Genomic DNA, 15,223 nt, shown 5'->3' on the forward strand with positions numbered 1-15,223 from the left:
AAAAATAAAAATAAAATAAATAAATAAAAAGAAAATTATAAAAATTTTTCAGTGAAATCGGACTATGTTTAAAAAGTAAAAAGGAATTGAAAAATTCCTGGAATAAAATATTTATGACAAGCACAAAGTCATAAATTGGGTATTTTATATAGAAAATGTAGTCGAGAGCGACTTGGAAACAACCAGGTTTACATCGGTTTTACAACTATAAGCGGTAAAATAAGCGAAAACGAACGAGTTATTGGTGGCCTTTAGAAAGGCCGTTTGTCGTAGCCACCGGCAGCGCACGCTTGTGTGTCACTTAGGCTCGTTCTCCGCGGATGCGGCGCGCCAGCTGGATGTCCTTGGGCATGATGGTGACTCGCTTGGCGTGGATGGCGCACAAGTTGGTGTCTTCGAAGAGTCCGACCAGGTATGCCTCGCTGGCCTCCTGCAGTGCCATTACGGCGGAGCTCTGGAAACGCAGGTCGGTCTTAAAGTCCTGGGCGATCTCGCGGACGAGACGCTGGAACGGCAACTTGCGGATCAGCAGTTTCGGTGCTCTTCTGGGTAACGCCTGATCTCACGCAGGGCGACGGTGCCGGGCCTGTAACGGTGAGGCTTCTTCACGCCTCCTGTGGCCGGCGCGCTCTTACGGGCTGCCTTGGTGGCCAACTGCTTCCTGGGCGCCTTGCCTCCGGTGGACTTACGAGCGGTCTGCTTGGTACGTGCCATAGCGTAAGCTTGTCTCGCTAAATGAGATATGTTTTCCCCTTTCGGAAAATATTGACTATATACGGGCCGGCACGAGCTGAGAACGACTGTGATTGGTCGCCGCGCTACCGGCCAATCACAGAGCGGCCAGAGTTGACAAAACTACCGACAACGGGCGATTTTATCATCTGTTTGACTAACGCCACTGCAACAGCAACATGACCGGTCGAGGCAAAGGTGGTAAGGGGCTGGGAAAGGGAGGCGCCAAGCGTCACAGGAAGGTGCTCCGTGACAACATCCAGGGCATCACCAAGCCCGCAATCCGTCGTCTGGCTCGCCGCGGCGGTGTCAAGCGTATCTCGGGCCTCATCTACGAGGAGACCCGCGGAGTGCTCAAGGTGTTTCTGGAGAACGTGATCCGTGACGCGGTCACATACACCGAGCACGCCAAGAGGAAGACGGTCACCGCCATGGACGTCGTGTACGCGCTCAAACGCCAGGGCCGCACACTGTACGGTTTCGGAGGTTAAGCTGAGCTGCCGCCTGTTCCGCGCGCAACATCGCCCCACAAAAGGCCTTTTTAAAGGCCACCATAAACTCTATCGTTTTTACGTTTCTCTTCGGCTTAGACAACGGATACCGCTGTTTTTTCTCGATTTTATTCCAAGTATTACAAGTGACAATAATAACAATTTCATTAATACATATAATATATAAAAAAAAAATTTTTTTTTTCTCACAACATTTAAACTTATCATACTAGGTTTTCAATTTGTTTTTTTCTCTTACTCTTCTGTTCCTAATAAAAAGTTTCTTAAATTTTAGTTTTTATTAAAAATCTTTTGTTTATTTCACTTTTTAAGGCCAGATCATTTCAAAAGGTATGTAATTTAACCAAGTCAAAATCACTCGTATCTGACGACTTTCGACAATTCCATTATCAATAAATACAACTTACAAGATTATTCATTGTTACTCCTAATTCGTATATAAATAACATCTCTATTAAATTTCATTATGACTAGTCACTTCAGACCCTAGCTTGGCTATTCAAAGCTCAGATCACGCGACGCTTGCCCGCTGCGCAGCGCTTCGCGCTGCTTGCTCTTTTAGAAAAAAAATTTACTCGAGCTTGCAAACTCCAAGCCCAGATCAAGCGGCTCGCGTTTATCACTAAAAAATAAATAAATCACTTTATTTCTTCTTCAAGTTTCATTTTGGCCGTGTATTTTTATCTCTATTAAATTTGTATTATTTATGTATTTTAAATAATATCTCTATTAAATTTCATTATGACAAGTCACTTAAACACCCTATTTTTGCCTATTCAAAGCTCAGATCACGCGATGCTTGCCCTTTATCACTGCGATTTTTCTTTCAAACACAACGATCGATTTCCTATTTATCCGTAAAATAATACCTTAATTTATGTATATTTCTCGTCGGTAAAAGTAAAAGTAAATTTTCCCCGATAAATCCTATCGTTTTGTGTATTCTGTATTCCTATTGGTCGATTCTTGTCGATTTCCCTTTTGCGCATGTGCGTGGAGATAGAATATATACGGTGAACTGTTAACACACGCTTATATAGGTAGGAGGTGGCTTGACTTGATTGGTCGGTTAAAAGTGACCAACCAGAGTTGAGAGGATTTCCCGCGTTTCAATTGACAATGAATTAACCGTTTTAATCGGACGATCCTTGTTCGAAATGACACTTATTTACTTAATTCACGTCGAGTATTGATAATGAGTTGAAGAATTATTTGAAAATACAGACTAATACCGATATATTCAGTACACATTCCGGCCAATTATTTTAATAATTTTGGAACGTAGTGATTAACCAATGAAATCGTTTAGAGTAAATAAAATAAACGTGTTGACAATCGTACTACAGACGAAATCGAGTATATTCATAACCGAGTATGTTTTCTAAATCCGATCTATACATTATGTTTATAGTTTCGTATTATCATAATATGTGTTAATCAATGTTTTGGTGATTTACAGCTAGTACTGCTATTGTGACCTCTATGGATATCGCCCGGTATTAGCAATGAATAGTTACTCCGATTACTCTATACTGCCCTTCTTGTAATGTTCTATTCAAATAGAGACAATAAATTATTTTAACATTATCAAGTGACGTAACTGCCACATGTACAAGTATCGTATCTCAAGCCAATCCACATTGTTTTATTCAGTGTAAACACTTTTAATATTAATTTTATTTATTATTATTTTTTTTTATTATACTATTTAGATTCAATCTGAAACATAGTTGGAAAAGTATGTTCATTCAGTACATACAAATATTTCCGTATTGTTTGAAATTTAAAGTAATTGAAACGAAATTGCAACGTGAATAATTTAATTCGTAATAAGAATAAACGTATAAGAGAAAAACATACTGTTTTCCCGAATTAATGTAGTGGTTTTAAATAATAATTACAATAAACGATGTTCAATAGGATTCACGCCCAGCGTATATACATCGTACCGAGCACTGGTTGAAACTGAATACAATTATAACTTTCGCACTGTACATAGATGTTACGCTTCAACAGTATTCAACAACGAATATCTTCAATATTGACGCGTTTTTTTTTTTCTCACTTATTTACCGAAATACTAGAAATACTTATATATATCAACAAATTCTACAATTTTTATGAAATTGGCTGAGTTGATTAGCTATTATTATTAGTCTACTATATTCTTATTGTTTAGTTCAACGGTCGAGCATATACCTTCGGTCGTGATGCCATCAAGTAAAACTGAAGTTTATTTACCTAAATCATCACTAGTTTTTGTTTACGCTTTTTTTTTTTTACGACGAATATTGTTTAGTTATACCACTTGTATATCGATGTAAGTAAATAGATTAGTGCACTAATCAATTCTCTGACGGCATTCAATCAAGCTAGATCGTTACAGTCGTTGATAACATTTTAATCTTGATAATGAAAATAATATTTAATTTCACTCCTATCTAGAAAAAAAAAATTCTTTATAGACAATAATCGTAACTCACGCGTTTATCATTACGGCATGTTGTGATATCATGCACAGCTAAGCGTTATAAAAACTAGGCGTATCGCAACACGAATATATAACACTTTTTGCCACCAATTGATGTTATCGAATAATAACGGTTTATTCAAATACTAAACAGTGTGCGTAAATTTATATCTATTTATAACTAATTACTGGTCTTCAAAATATATATATTTATTTATATTAATAATAATTAACACATTTAACTGTACACTTTAAATAGTTGTTTTCACTCTAATTAACTGTATAAAATAAAATATCACTTCTCTTTATTGTCTATCATACAATCTTAACTTAAATTCACCGTCTTTTTCATTTTAAATTAGTTTTAAACACGAAATCTAAACCTTTTCTCTCTCTAATTTAGTCGTTTTACCGAATATCTGTGGCTAGAAAACCAACCACTTGTACATTGATTTATTACAAGCTCTTTATTTTTTGTTACAGTAATCGTTTACATTATCATCAATTTTATTTGCAAATATCATTTATATTTATATATTAATCCTACTTACTACAGCGAATTCACTGTGTTTACAAATTACAACTGTTTGCTATTGTTCTTTCGGTATTATTATAAAGAGCAGATTGATTTTCTATTCTTTACCTGTATTACGAACTTCTCACAAACCTCCGACCGCGCGATTTTCACTGGAACTATGTTAACAGTTCAGTTAACAGTGTAGTATTGTTTATATATTATAGCAGAACACAAACAATGATTCAGTTTACAATAATTATTTTATATTCAAAAGTGTGATATAAATTCCAAATGTCGCATAGAATAGTAATTTGATAGATAAATTTTGTTAATTACAAGCACTGTCAACCCCACATATTGCGATATTCACTGGAATATGTTAACAGTTTACATTTAGTTTGTAGTCATAGTGATTTGCAATTGCAACAAATAAAAATCACTTATTCAGTTATAAATATACTTTATACGTGTATAGTTCAATAATTTTAAAGGTCGTTTAGTAAATTTGAAAAATAGAATAATCAGCGAACATTCGGTGATTGTAACGAAGTAAATATGTAAATTTGCTGTTATCCACGCTAATTAAATTTAACGTAATTAGTTGTAAACGGATAAAAACGTGGATTAAATATCAGTGATAAACGCGCGCCGCTTGATCTGGGCTTGGAGTTTGCAAGCTCGAGTAAATTTTTTTTCTAAAAGAGCAAGCAGCGCGAAGCGCTGCGCAGCGGGCAAGCATCGCGTGATCTAACCCGTTCTGAAAATTTTGTTAAATTCAGAATAGTAGGCTATATTGTTTTAAACGTGTTTCATTACTAATTTGTGTGTGTGTGTTTTTTTTTTTTTTCGTACGGAAATTAATAAACTCGTAAACTTAATCTAATAAACTTATATAATCTAACTTATATAAATTAAAATAGAGAATGCGGGGACACACTGGAAAATACCCATTTTAAACTTAAAATACACTGACTTGGATCACATTACAGTGGTATGAATCAAGCAATCGCAATCAGGTTCGCTAGACCGAGCAGATTTACACTTGTTAACAGACAACACTCTGGCGCTACAGCTACAGGACTCGGATCTGCAGTATATCCACTCACCTGTCTGTTTTATATGTATTTTCTACGTTATTCCTTTTTATTTTCAAATTTACAACCTGTCTAGGTATCGACAATTGTAAGTAAACCGTCGTTGACAACTCTATTTCACCGTAGTAACTAGAAACCGGGAAAATTATCAATGTTAACGGATACGTACACTCTGATTGGTCGAATAGAGACCGACCAATCAAGTCAAGCCACCTCCTACCTATATAAGCGTGTGTTAACAGTTCACTCTATATATTCTATCTCCACGCACATGCGCACTGTACACTAGATGACTTTATCACACGATTTCACCTGTTTTAATGTGTTTTAAAACTAAAAAACTGTATTTAACGTATATCTTGTTGTAATCTAAATCGACCTGTACTTACAACTAGTGGTATTTCGATAAAATATAAATTTTCAAGAGTAACTTTCGGCTCTTGTATTGAAGTGTATATAAAACATTACGAATACTATGAATAATAACGAACGATCAGATCAATTGGGCGATTACCGTATTTGTAAATTTAATGTTTAAAGTTTAAAGATTGTATTTAAAAATAACTTAAATAGGTAATTTCAATATAAAACAAGTCGAGAGTTGTTTGTTTTAGCCAACATAATAACAGAATTCCAATGTTTACACAAGAAAAAGCGGTAAAATAAGCGAAAATTACAAGTTATGTTTAATCAGAGTTCAACGGTTCTTGGTTAATATTAGAAGTCATGTGTATAAAAACATGACAGAAACTATGGTTTTCGATCGAATTGCAATTGACGTATTTTTTTTTTTTTTTTTTTTTTTATTGTAAACTCAGTGTTTGTTTGAAAAATAAATAAATAAACAGAAAATTATACAATTTTACAGTGAAATCGGACTATGTTTAAAAAGAAAAAAGGAATTGAAAAAATAAAAAAAAAAAATTCCTGGAATAAAATATTTATGACGAGCACAAAGTCATAAATTTGGTATTTTCGATAGAAAATATAGTCGAGAGCGACTTGAAACAACCAGGTTTACATCGGTTTTACAACAATAAGCGGTAAAATAAGCGAAAACGAAAGAGTTATTGGTGGCCTTTAGAAAGGCCGTTTGTGCGGAGCGGGCTCGCTCGTTGCGGGGCGCTGGCCTGCCGGCCGGCTTACTTGGAGCTGGTGTACTTGGTCACGGCCTTGGTACCCTCGCTCACGGCGTGCTTGGCCAACTCGCCGGGCAACAGGAGCCTGACGGCGGTCTGGATCTCCCGCGACGTGATGGTCGACCGCTTGTTGTAGTGGGCCAGGCGGGAAGCTTCGGCGGCTATGCGCTCGAATATGTCGTTCACGAAGCTGTTCATGATGGACATGGCCTTGCTGGAGACGCCGGTGTCGGGGTGGACCTGTTTCAGCACCTTGTAGATGTAGATGGCATAACTCTCCTTCCTCCTGCGCTTCTTCTTCTTGTCGCCCTTGGTGATGTTCTTCTGGGCCTTGCCGGCCTTCTTGACGGCTTTTCCGCTCGCTTTCGGTGGCATCCTGAGTCGCTGGTTTGTACCGGGAGTATAGGCCAAAATTCTAAAAAAGGCTCTAAGCTGGATATCTGGCGTCGCGCGAGCGCGACCAATAGGGTGGCAGCTCGAACGCGATTGGCCGCGCTCGCGCGACGCCCGGATTCGAGGTAACCCCGAATTTCAGGCCAAGGCTTCCATCTGTATCCCCGCAACCGAGTACAGCGCAACATGTCAGGACGAGGCAAAGGCGGTAAAGTGAAGGGAAAGGCAAAGTCCCGCTCGTCCAGGGCCGGTCTACAGTTCCCGGTCGGCAGGATCCACCGTCTGCTCCGCAAGGGCAACTACGCCGAGCGAGTGGGTGCCGGAGCTCCGGTCTACCTGGCCGCCGTCATGGAGTATCTCGCCGCCGAGGTTCTCGAGTTGGCCGGTAACGCGGCCCGTGACAACAAGAAGACCAGGATCATTCCCCGTCACCTTCAGCTGGCCATCAGGAATGACGAAGAGCTGAACAAGCTCCTGTCCGGTGTCACCATCGCCCAGGGAGGTGTACTGCCCAACATCCAGGCCGTGCTCCTGCCCAAGAAGACCGAGAAGAAGGCCTAAGTCGCCCGCCAACGCGCGACACAAAGCCGCCCGCCCGGCTCCACAAACGGCCTTTTTAAAGGCCACCACAATATCACTCGTTTTCACAGTTTACGACTTTAATAATCCTATTTCTCACTCTTGTCGTATATTTCCGACATGTATCTAGTAATTACTATAATAATTATTAGTAAAACTGTCATTATTACCATCACAAATTACATAAGTTTAATAATGTACACGAATATATAACACTTTTTGCCACCAATTGATGTTATCGAATAATAACGGTTTATTCAAATACTAAACAGTGTGCGTAAATTTATATCTATTTATAACTAATTACTGGTCTTCAAAATATATATATTTATTTATATTAATAATAATTAACACATTTAACTGTACACTTTAAATAGTTGTTTTCACTCTAATTAACTGTATAAAATAAAATATCACTTCTCTTTATTGTCTATCATACAATCTTAACTTAAATTCACCGTCTTTTTCATTTTAAATTAGTTTTAAACACGAAATCTAAACCTTTTCTCTCTCTAATTTAGTCGTTTTACCGAATATCTGTGGCTAGAAAACCAACCACTTGTACATTGATTTATTACAAGCTCTTTATTTTTTGTTACAGTAATCGTTTACATTATCATCAATTTTATTTGCAAATATCATTTATATTTATATATTAATCCTACTTACTACAGCGAATTCACTGTGTTTACAAATTACAACTGTTTGCTATTGTTCTTTCGGTATTATTATAAAGAGCAGATTGATTTTCTATTCTTTACCTGTATTACGAACTTCTCACAAACCTCCGACCGCGCGATTTTCACTGGAACTATGTTAACAGTTCAGTTAACAGTGTAGTATTGTTTATATATTATAGCAGAACACAACAATGATTCAGTTTACAATAATTATTTTATATTCAAAGTGTGATATAAATTCCAAATGTCGCATAGAATAGTAATTTGATAGATAAATTTTGTTAATTACAAGCACTGTCAACCCCACATATTGCGATATTCACTGGAATATGTTAACAGTTTACATTTAGTTTGTAGTCATAGTGATTTGCAATTGCAACAAATAAAAATCACTTATTCAGTTATAAATATACTTTATACGTGTATAGTTCAATAATTTTAAAGGTCGTTTAGTAAATTTGAAAAATAGAATAATCAGCGAACATTCGGTGATTGTAACGAAGTAAATATGTAAATTTGCTGTTATCCACGCTAATTAAATTTAACGTAATTAGTTGTAAACGGATAAAAACGTGGATTAAATATCAGTGATAAACGCGCGCCGCTTGATCTGGGCTTGGAGTTTGCAAGCTCGAGTAAATTTTTTTTCTAAAAGAGCAAGCAGCGCGAAGCGCTGCGCAGCGGGCAAGCATCGCGTGATCTAACCCGTTCTGAAAATTTTGTTAAATTCAGAATAGTAGGCTATATTGTTTTAAACGTGTTTCATTACTAATTTGTGTGTGTGTGTTTTTTTTTTTTTTCGTACGGAAATTAATAAACTCGTAAACTTAATCTAATAAACTTATATAATCTAACTTATATAAATTAAAATAGAGAATGCGGGGACACACTGGAAAATACCCATTTTAAACTTAAAATACACTGACTTGGATCACATTACAGTGGTATGAATCAAGCAATCGCAATCAGGTTCGCTAGACCGAGCAGATTTACACTTGTTAACAGACAACACTCTGGCGCTACAGCTACAGGACTCGGATCTGCAGTATATCCACTCACCTGTCTGTTTTATATGTATTTTCTACGTTATTCCTTTTTATTTTCAAATTTACAACCTGTCCAGGTATCGACAATTGTAAGTAAACCGTCGTTGACAACTCTATTTCACCGTAGTAACTAGAAACCGGGAAAATTATCAATGTTAACGGATACGTACACTCTGATTGGTCGAATAGAGACCGACCAATCAAGTCAAGCCACCTCCTACCTATATAAGCGTGTGTTAACAGTTCACTCTATATATTCTATCTCCACGCACATGCGCACTGTACACTAGATGACTTTATCACACGATTTCACCTGTTTTAATGTGTTTTAAAACTAAAAAACTGTATTTAACGTATATCTTGTTGTAATCTAAATCGACCTGTACTTACAACTAGTGGTATTTCGATAAAATATAAATTTTCAAGAGTAACTTTCGGCTCTTGTATTGAAGTGTATATAAAACATTACGAATACTATGAATAATAACGAACGATCAGATCAATTGGGCGATTACCGTATTTGTAAATTTAATGTTTAAAGTTTAAAGATTGTATTTAAAAATAACTTAAATAGGTAATTTCAATATAAAACAAGTCGAGAGTTGTTTGTTTTAGCCAACATAATAACAGAATTCCAATGTTTACACAAGAAAAAGCGGTAAAATAAGCGAAAATTACAAGTTATGTTTAATCAGAGTTCAACGGTTCTTGGTTAATATTAGAAGTCATGTGTATAAAACATGACAGAAACTATGGTTTTCGATCGAATTGCAATTGACGTATTTTTTTTTTTTTTTTTTTTTTTATTGTAAACTCAGTGTTTGTTTGAAAAATAAATAAACAGAAAATTATACAATTTTACAGTGAAATCGGACTATGTTTAAAAAGAAAAAAGGAATTGAAAAAATAAAAAAAAAAAATTCCTGGAATAAAATATTTATGACGAGCACAAAGTCATAAATTTGGTATTTTCGATAGAAAATATAGTCGAGAGCGACTTGAAACAACCAGGTTTACATCGGTTTTACAACAATAAGCGGTAAAATAAGCGAAAACGAAAGAGTTATTGGTGGCCTTTAGAAAGGCCGTTTGTGCGGAGCGGGCTCGCTCGTTGCGGGGCGCTGGCCTGCCGGCCGGCTTACTTGGAGCTGGTGTACTTGGTCACGGCCTTGGTACCCTCGCTCACGGCGTGCTTGGCCAACTCGCCGGGCAACAGGAGCCTGACGGCGGTCTGGATCTCCCGCGACGTGATGGTCGACCGCTTGTTGTAGTGGGCCAGGCGGGAAGCTTCGGCGGCTATGCGCTCGAATATGTCGTTCACGAAGCTGTTCATGATGGACATGGCCTTGCTGGAGACGCCGGTGTCGGGGTGGACCTGTTTCAGCACCTTGTAGATGTAGATGGCATAACTCTCCTTCCTCCTGCGCTTCTTCTTCTTGTCGCCCTTGGTGATGTTCTTCTGGGCCTTGCCGGCCTTCTTGACGGCTTTTCCGCTCGCTTTCGGTGGCATCCTGAGTCGCTGGTTTGTACCGGGAGTATAGGCCAAAATTCTAAAAAAGGCTCTAAGCTGGATATCTGGCGTCGCGCGAGCGCGACCAATAGGGTGGCAGCTCGAACGCGATTGGCCGCGCTCGCGCGACGCCCGGATTCGAGGTAACCCCGAATTTCAGGCCAAGGCTTCCATCTGTATCCCCGCAACCGAGTACAGCGCAACATGTCAGGACGAGGCAAAGGCGGTAAAGTGAAGGGAAAGGCAAAGTCCCGCTCGTCCAGGGCCGGTCTACAGTTCCCGGTCGGCAGGATCCACCGTCTGCTCCGCAAGGGCAACTACGCCGAGCGAGTGGGTGCCGGAGCTCCGGTCTACCTGGCCGCCGTCATGGAGTATCTCGCCGCCGAGGTTCTCGAGTTGGCCGGTAACGCGGCCCGTGACAACAAGAAGACCAGGATCATTCCCCGTCACCTTCAGCTGGCCATCAGGAATGACGAAGAGCTGAACAAGCTCCTGTCCGGTGTCACCATCGCCCAGGGAGGTGTACTGCCCAACATCCAGGCCGTGCTCCTGCCCAAGAAGACCGAGAAGAAGGCCTAAGTCGCCCGCCAACGCGCGACACAAAGCCGCCCGGCTCCACAAACGGCCTTTTTAAAGGCCACCACAATATCACTCGTTTTCACAGTTTACGACTTTAATAATCCTATTTCTCACTCTTGTCGTATATTTCCGACATGTATCTAGTAATTACTATAATAATTATTAGTAAAACTGTCATTATTACCATCACAAATTACATAAGTTTAATAATGTACACGAATATATAACACTTTTTGCCACCAATTGATGTTATCGAATAATAACGGTTTATTCAAATACTAAACAGTGTGCGTAAATTTATATCTATTTATAACTAATTACTGGTCTTCAAAATATATATATTTATTTATATTAATAATAATTAACACATTTAACTGTACACTTTAAATAGTTGTTTTCACTCTAATTAACTGTATAAAATAAAATATCACTTCTCTTTATTGTCTATCATACAATCTTAACTTAAATTCACCGTCTTTTTCATTTTAAATTAGTTTTAAACACGAAATCTAAACCTTTTCTCTCTCTAATTTAGTCGTTTTACCGAATATCTGTGGCTAGAAAACCAACCACTTGTACATTGATTTATTACAAGCTCTTTATTTTTTGTTACAGTAATCGTTTACATTATCATCAATTTTATTTGCAAATATCATTTATATTTATATATTAATCCTACTTACTACAGCGAATTCACTGTGTTTACAAATTACAACTGTTTGCTATTGTTCTTTCGGTATTATTATAAAGAGCAGATTGATTTTCTATTCTTTACCTGTATTACGAACTTCTCACAAACCTCCGACCGCGCGATTTTCACTGGAACTATGTTAACAGTTCAGTTAACAGTGTAGTATTGTTTATATATTATAGCAGAACACAACAATGATTCAGTTTACAATAATTATTATTTTATATTCAAAGTGTGATATAAATTCCAAATGTCGCATAGAATAGTAATTTGATAGATAAATTTTGTTAATTACAAGCACTGTCAACCCCACATATTGCGATATTCACTGGAATATGTTAACAGTTTACATTTAGTTTGTAGTCATAGTGATTTGCAATTGCAACAAATAAAAATCACTTATTCAGTTATAAATATACTTTATACGTGTATAGTTCAATAATTTTAAAGGTCGTTTAGTAAATTTGAAAAATAGAATAATCAGCGAACATTCGGTGATTGTAACGAAGTAAATATGTAAATTTGCTGTTATCCACGCTAATTAAATTTAACGTAATTAGTTGTAAACGGATAAAAACGTGGATTAAATATCAGTGATAAACGCGCGCCGCTTGATCTGGGCTTGGAGTTTGCAAGCTCGAGTAAATTTTTTTTCTAAAAGAGCAAGCAGCGCGAAGCGCTGCGCAGCGGGCAAGCATCGCGTGATCTAACCCGTTCTGAAAATTTTGTTAAATTCAGAATAGTAGGCTATATTGTTTTAAAACGTGTTTTCATTACTAATTTGTGTGTGTGTGTTTTTTTTTTTTTTCGTACGGAAATTAATAAACTCGTAAACTTAATCTAATAAACTTATATAATCTAACTTATATAAATTAAAATAGAGAATGCGGGGACACACTGGAAAATACCCATTTTAAACTTAAAATACACTGACTTGGATCACATTACAGTGGTATGAATCAAGCAATCGCAATCAGGTTCGCTAGACCGAGCAGATTTACACTTGTTAACAGACAACACTCTGGCGCTACAGCTACAGGACTCGGATCTGCAGTATATCCACTCACCTGTCTGTTTTATATGTATTTTCTACGTTATTCCTTTTTATTTTCAAATTTACAACCTGTCTAGGTATCGACAATTGTAAGTAAACCGTCGTTGACAACTCTATTTCACCGTAGTAACTAGAAACCGGGAAAATTATCAATGTTAACGGATACGTACACTCTGATTGGTCGAATAGAGACCGACCAATCAAGTCAAGCCACCTCCTACCTATATAAGCGTGTGTTAACAGTTCACTCTATATATTCTATCTCCACGCACATGCGCACTGTACACTAGATGACTTTATCACACGATTTCACCTGTTTTAATGTGTTTTAAAACTAAAAAAACTGTATTTAACGTATATCTTGTTGTAATCTAAATCGACCTGTACTTACAACTAGTGGTATTTCGATAAAATATAAATTTTCAAGAGTAACTTTCGGCTCTTGTATTGAAGTGTATATAAAACATTACGAATACTATGAATAATAACGAACGATCAGATCAATTGGGCGATTACCGTATTTGTAAATTTAATGTTTAAAGTTTAAAGATTGTATTTAAAAATAACTTAAATAGGTAATTTCAATATAAAACAAGTCGAGAGTTGTTTGTTTTAGCCAACATAATAACAGAATTCCAATGTTTACACAAGAAAAAGCGGTAAAATAAGCGAAAATTACAAGTTATGTTTAATCACAGAGTTCAACGGTTCTTGGTTAATATTAGAAGTCATGTGTATAAAACATGACAGAAACTATGGTTTTCGATCGAATTGCAATTGACGTATTTTTTTTTTTTTTTTTTTTTTTTTTATTGTAAACTCAGTGTTTGTTTGAAAAATAAATAAACAGAAAATTATACAATTTTACAGTGAAATCGGACTATGTTTAAAAAGAAAAAAGGAATTGAAAAAATAAAAAAAAAAAATTCCTGGAATAAAATATTTATGACGAGCACAAAGTCATAAATTTGGTATTTTCGATAGAAAATATAGTCGAGAGCGACTTGAAACAACCAGGTTTACATCGGTTTTACAACAATAAGCGGTAAAATAAGCGAAAACGAAAGAGTTATTGGTGGCCTTTAGAAAGGCCGTTTGTGCGGAGCGGGCTCGCTCGTTGCGGGGCGCTGGCCTGCCGGCCGGCTTACTTGGAGCTGGTGTACTTGGTCACGGCCTTGGTACCCTCGCTCACGGCGTGCTTGGCCAACTCGCCGGGCAACAGGAGCCTGACGGCGGTCTGGATCTCCCGCGACGTGATGGTCGACCGCTTGTTGTAGTGGGCCAGGCGGGAAGCTTCGGCGGCTATGCGCTCGAATATGTCGTTCACGAAGCTGTTCATGATGGACATGGCCTTGCTGGAGACGCCGGTGTCGGGGTGGACCTGTTTTCAGCACCTTGTAGATGTAGATGGCATAACTCTCCTTCCTCCTGCGCTTCTTCTTCTTGTCGCCCTTGGTGATGTTCTTCTGGGCCTTGCCGGCCTTCTTGACGGCTTTTCTTCCGCTCGCTTTCGGTGGCATCCTGAGTCGCTGGTTTGTACCGGGAGTATAGGCCAAAATTTTTTTTTTTTTTTTTTTTTTTTTTTTTTTTTTTTTTTTTTTTTTTTTTTTTTGTTAAGCAGAGGGAACCTTCAAAAGGTACTGGCGTCCCAGTTATGTGGGATTTTTACCCACTAAACCACTCTGCTGCCACGTCCTGTCGTGGCCGTACAGCACCTGGACCCTAGGTCCACTGACTGTAGAGGAAGCTCTGAAACATAACTGTTATCTTAGCCTATTTAGGTCAGGTCGTTTTCTGAAACAAAAAAATTTTGGTTAGTATATTTTGCTATTACGTCCCAGGAGTGGGATCGCGGCTTCATCCTTGGGATGAGATTTTTTTTTTTTTTTTTTTTTTACGGAGGGTCGTCCAGTATTGTAGCTGGTCGTCGCCTGTAGTCGTCTGGGCCGGCGTACGGCTCTGCGATGGCTGCGATGTGGGGATGTTTCCGAAGCTGCAACTGCCGCGAAGAATTTCTCCGTAGTTGTCCCTCGCGAAAGATGTCTAGGGTTGGAATCTGTAACGAGTTCCTTATTGTTTCGTTACGGACGAACCAGGGTTGACGGGTGATGGAGCGGAGAGCCTTGGATTGGATGGTTTTTTCCAGGGCTTTTCGGTTCGAGCGGCTGCAGTTTGACCACCAAGCTGTGCAAGCATACATCATTAGTGATCTAACTACAGCAAGAAA

General features: G+C 37.9%; 5 protein-coding genes and 1 pseudogene across 5 annotated transcripts; 3 read left to right on the forward strand and 3 right to left on the reverse strand.

Moving 5' to 3' along the window:
* The first annotated feature begins 856 nt into the window (after positions 1–856).
* LOC124374782 (histone H4) lies at positions 857–1,284 on the forward strand. Its single transcript, XM_046832933.1, has one exon. The coding sequence runs from the start codon at positions 912–914 to the stop codon at positions 1,221–1,223; it is 312 nt and encodes a 103-aa protein (XP_046688889.1). The 5' UTR covers positions 857–911; the 3' UTR covers positions 1,224–1,284.
* A 5,111-nt stretch (positions 1,285–6,395) lies between these two features.
* LOC124374787 (histone H2B) lies at positions 6,396–6,879 on the reverse strand. Its single transcript, XM_046832937.1, has one exon. The coding sequence runs from the start codon at positions 6,837–6,839 to the stop codon at positions 6,468–6,470; it is 372 nt and encodes a 123-aa protein (XP_046688893.1). The 5' UTR covers positions 6,840–6,879; the 3' UTR covers positions 6,396–6,467.
* A 111-nt stretch (positions 6,880–6,990) lies between these two features.
* Positions 6,991–7,454, forward strand: LOC124374786 (histone H2A). The gene has a single exon (XM_046832936.1). It carries the CDS (start codon positions 7,044–7,046, stop codon positions 7,416–7,418), a length of 375 nt encoding a protein of 124 aa, XP_046688892.1. The 5' UTR covers positions 6,991–7,043; the 3' UTR covers positions 7,419–7,454.
* Positions 7,455–10,228: 2,774 nt separating this feature from the next.
* On the reverse strand, positions 10,229–10,712 carry LOC124374785 (histone H2B). Its single transcript, XM_046832935.1, has one exon. It carries the CDS (start codon positions 10,670–10,672, stop codon positions 10,301–10,303), a length of 372 nt encoding a protein of 123 aa, XP_046688891.1. The 5' UTR covers positions 10,673–10,712; the 3' UTR covers positions 10,229–10,300.
* A 111-nt stretch (positions 10,713–10,823) lies between these two features.
* On the forward strand, positions 10,824–11,452 carry LOC124374784 (histone H2A). The gene has a single exon (XM_046832934.1). The coding sequence runs from the start codon at positions 10,877–10,879 to the stop codon at positions 11,249–11,251; it is 375 nt and encodes a 124-aa protein (XP_046688890.1). The 5' UTR covers positions 10,824–10,876; the 3' UTR covers positions 11,252–11,452.
* A 2,616-nt stretch (positions 11,453–14,068) lies between these two features.
* On the reverse strand, positions 14,069–14,516 carry LOC124374783 (annotated as a pseudogene).
* Positions 14,517–15,223: the final 707 nt, after the last annotated feature.

The sequence above is a fragment of the Homalodisca vitripennis genome, unplaced genomic scaffold (assembly GCF_021130785.1).
Source record: "Homalodisca vitripennis isolate AUS2020 unplaced genomic scaffold, UT_GWSS_2.1 ScUCBcl_10073;HRSCAF=18787, whole genome shotgun sequence".
Classification (NCBI taxonomy): domain Eukaryota; kingdom Metazoa; phylum Arthropoda; class Insecta; order Hemiptera; family Cicadellidae; genus Homalodisca; species Homalodisca vitripennis.

What these genes read in the sequence shown, in the direction of transcription:
- LOC124374787 (XM_046832937.1), bottom strand. Translation starts at nt 6,839, where the DNA reads ATGCCACCGAAAGCGAGCGGAAAAGCCGTCAAGAAGGCCGGCAAGGCC.
- LOC124374784 (XM_046832934.1), top strand. Translation starts at nt 10,877, where the DNA reads ATGTCAGGACGAGGCAAAGGCGGTAAAGTGAAGGGAAAGGCAAAGTCC.
- LOC124374786 (XM_046832936.1), top strand. Translation starts at nt 7,044, where the DNA reads ATGTCAGGACGAGGCAAAGGCGGTAAAGTGAAGGGAAAGGCAAAGTCC.
- LOC124374782 (XM_046832933.1), top strand. Translation starts at nt 912, where the DNA reads ATGACCGGTCGAGGCAAAGGTGGTAAGGGGCTGGGAAAGGGAGGCGCC.
- LOC124374785 (XM_046832935.1), bottom strand. Translation starts at nt 10,672, where the DNA reads ATGCCACCGAAAGCGAGCGGAAAAGCCGTCAAGAAGGCCGGCAAGGCC.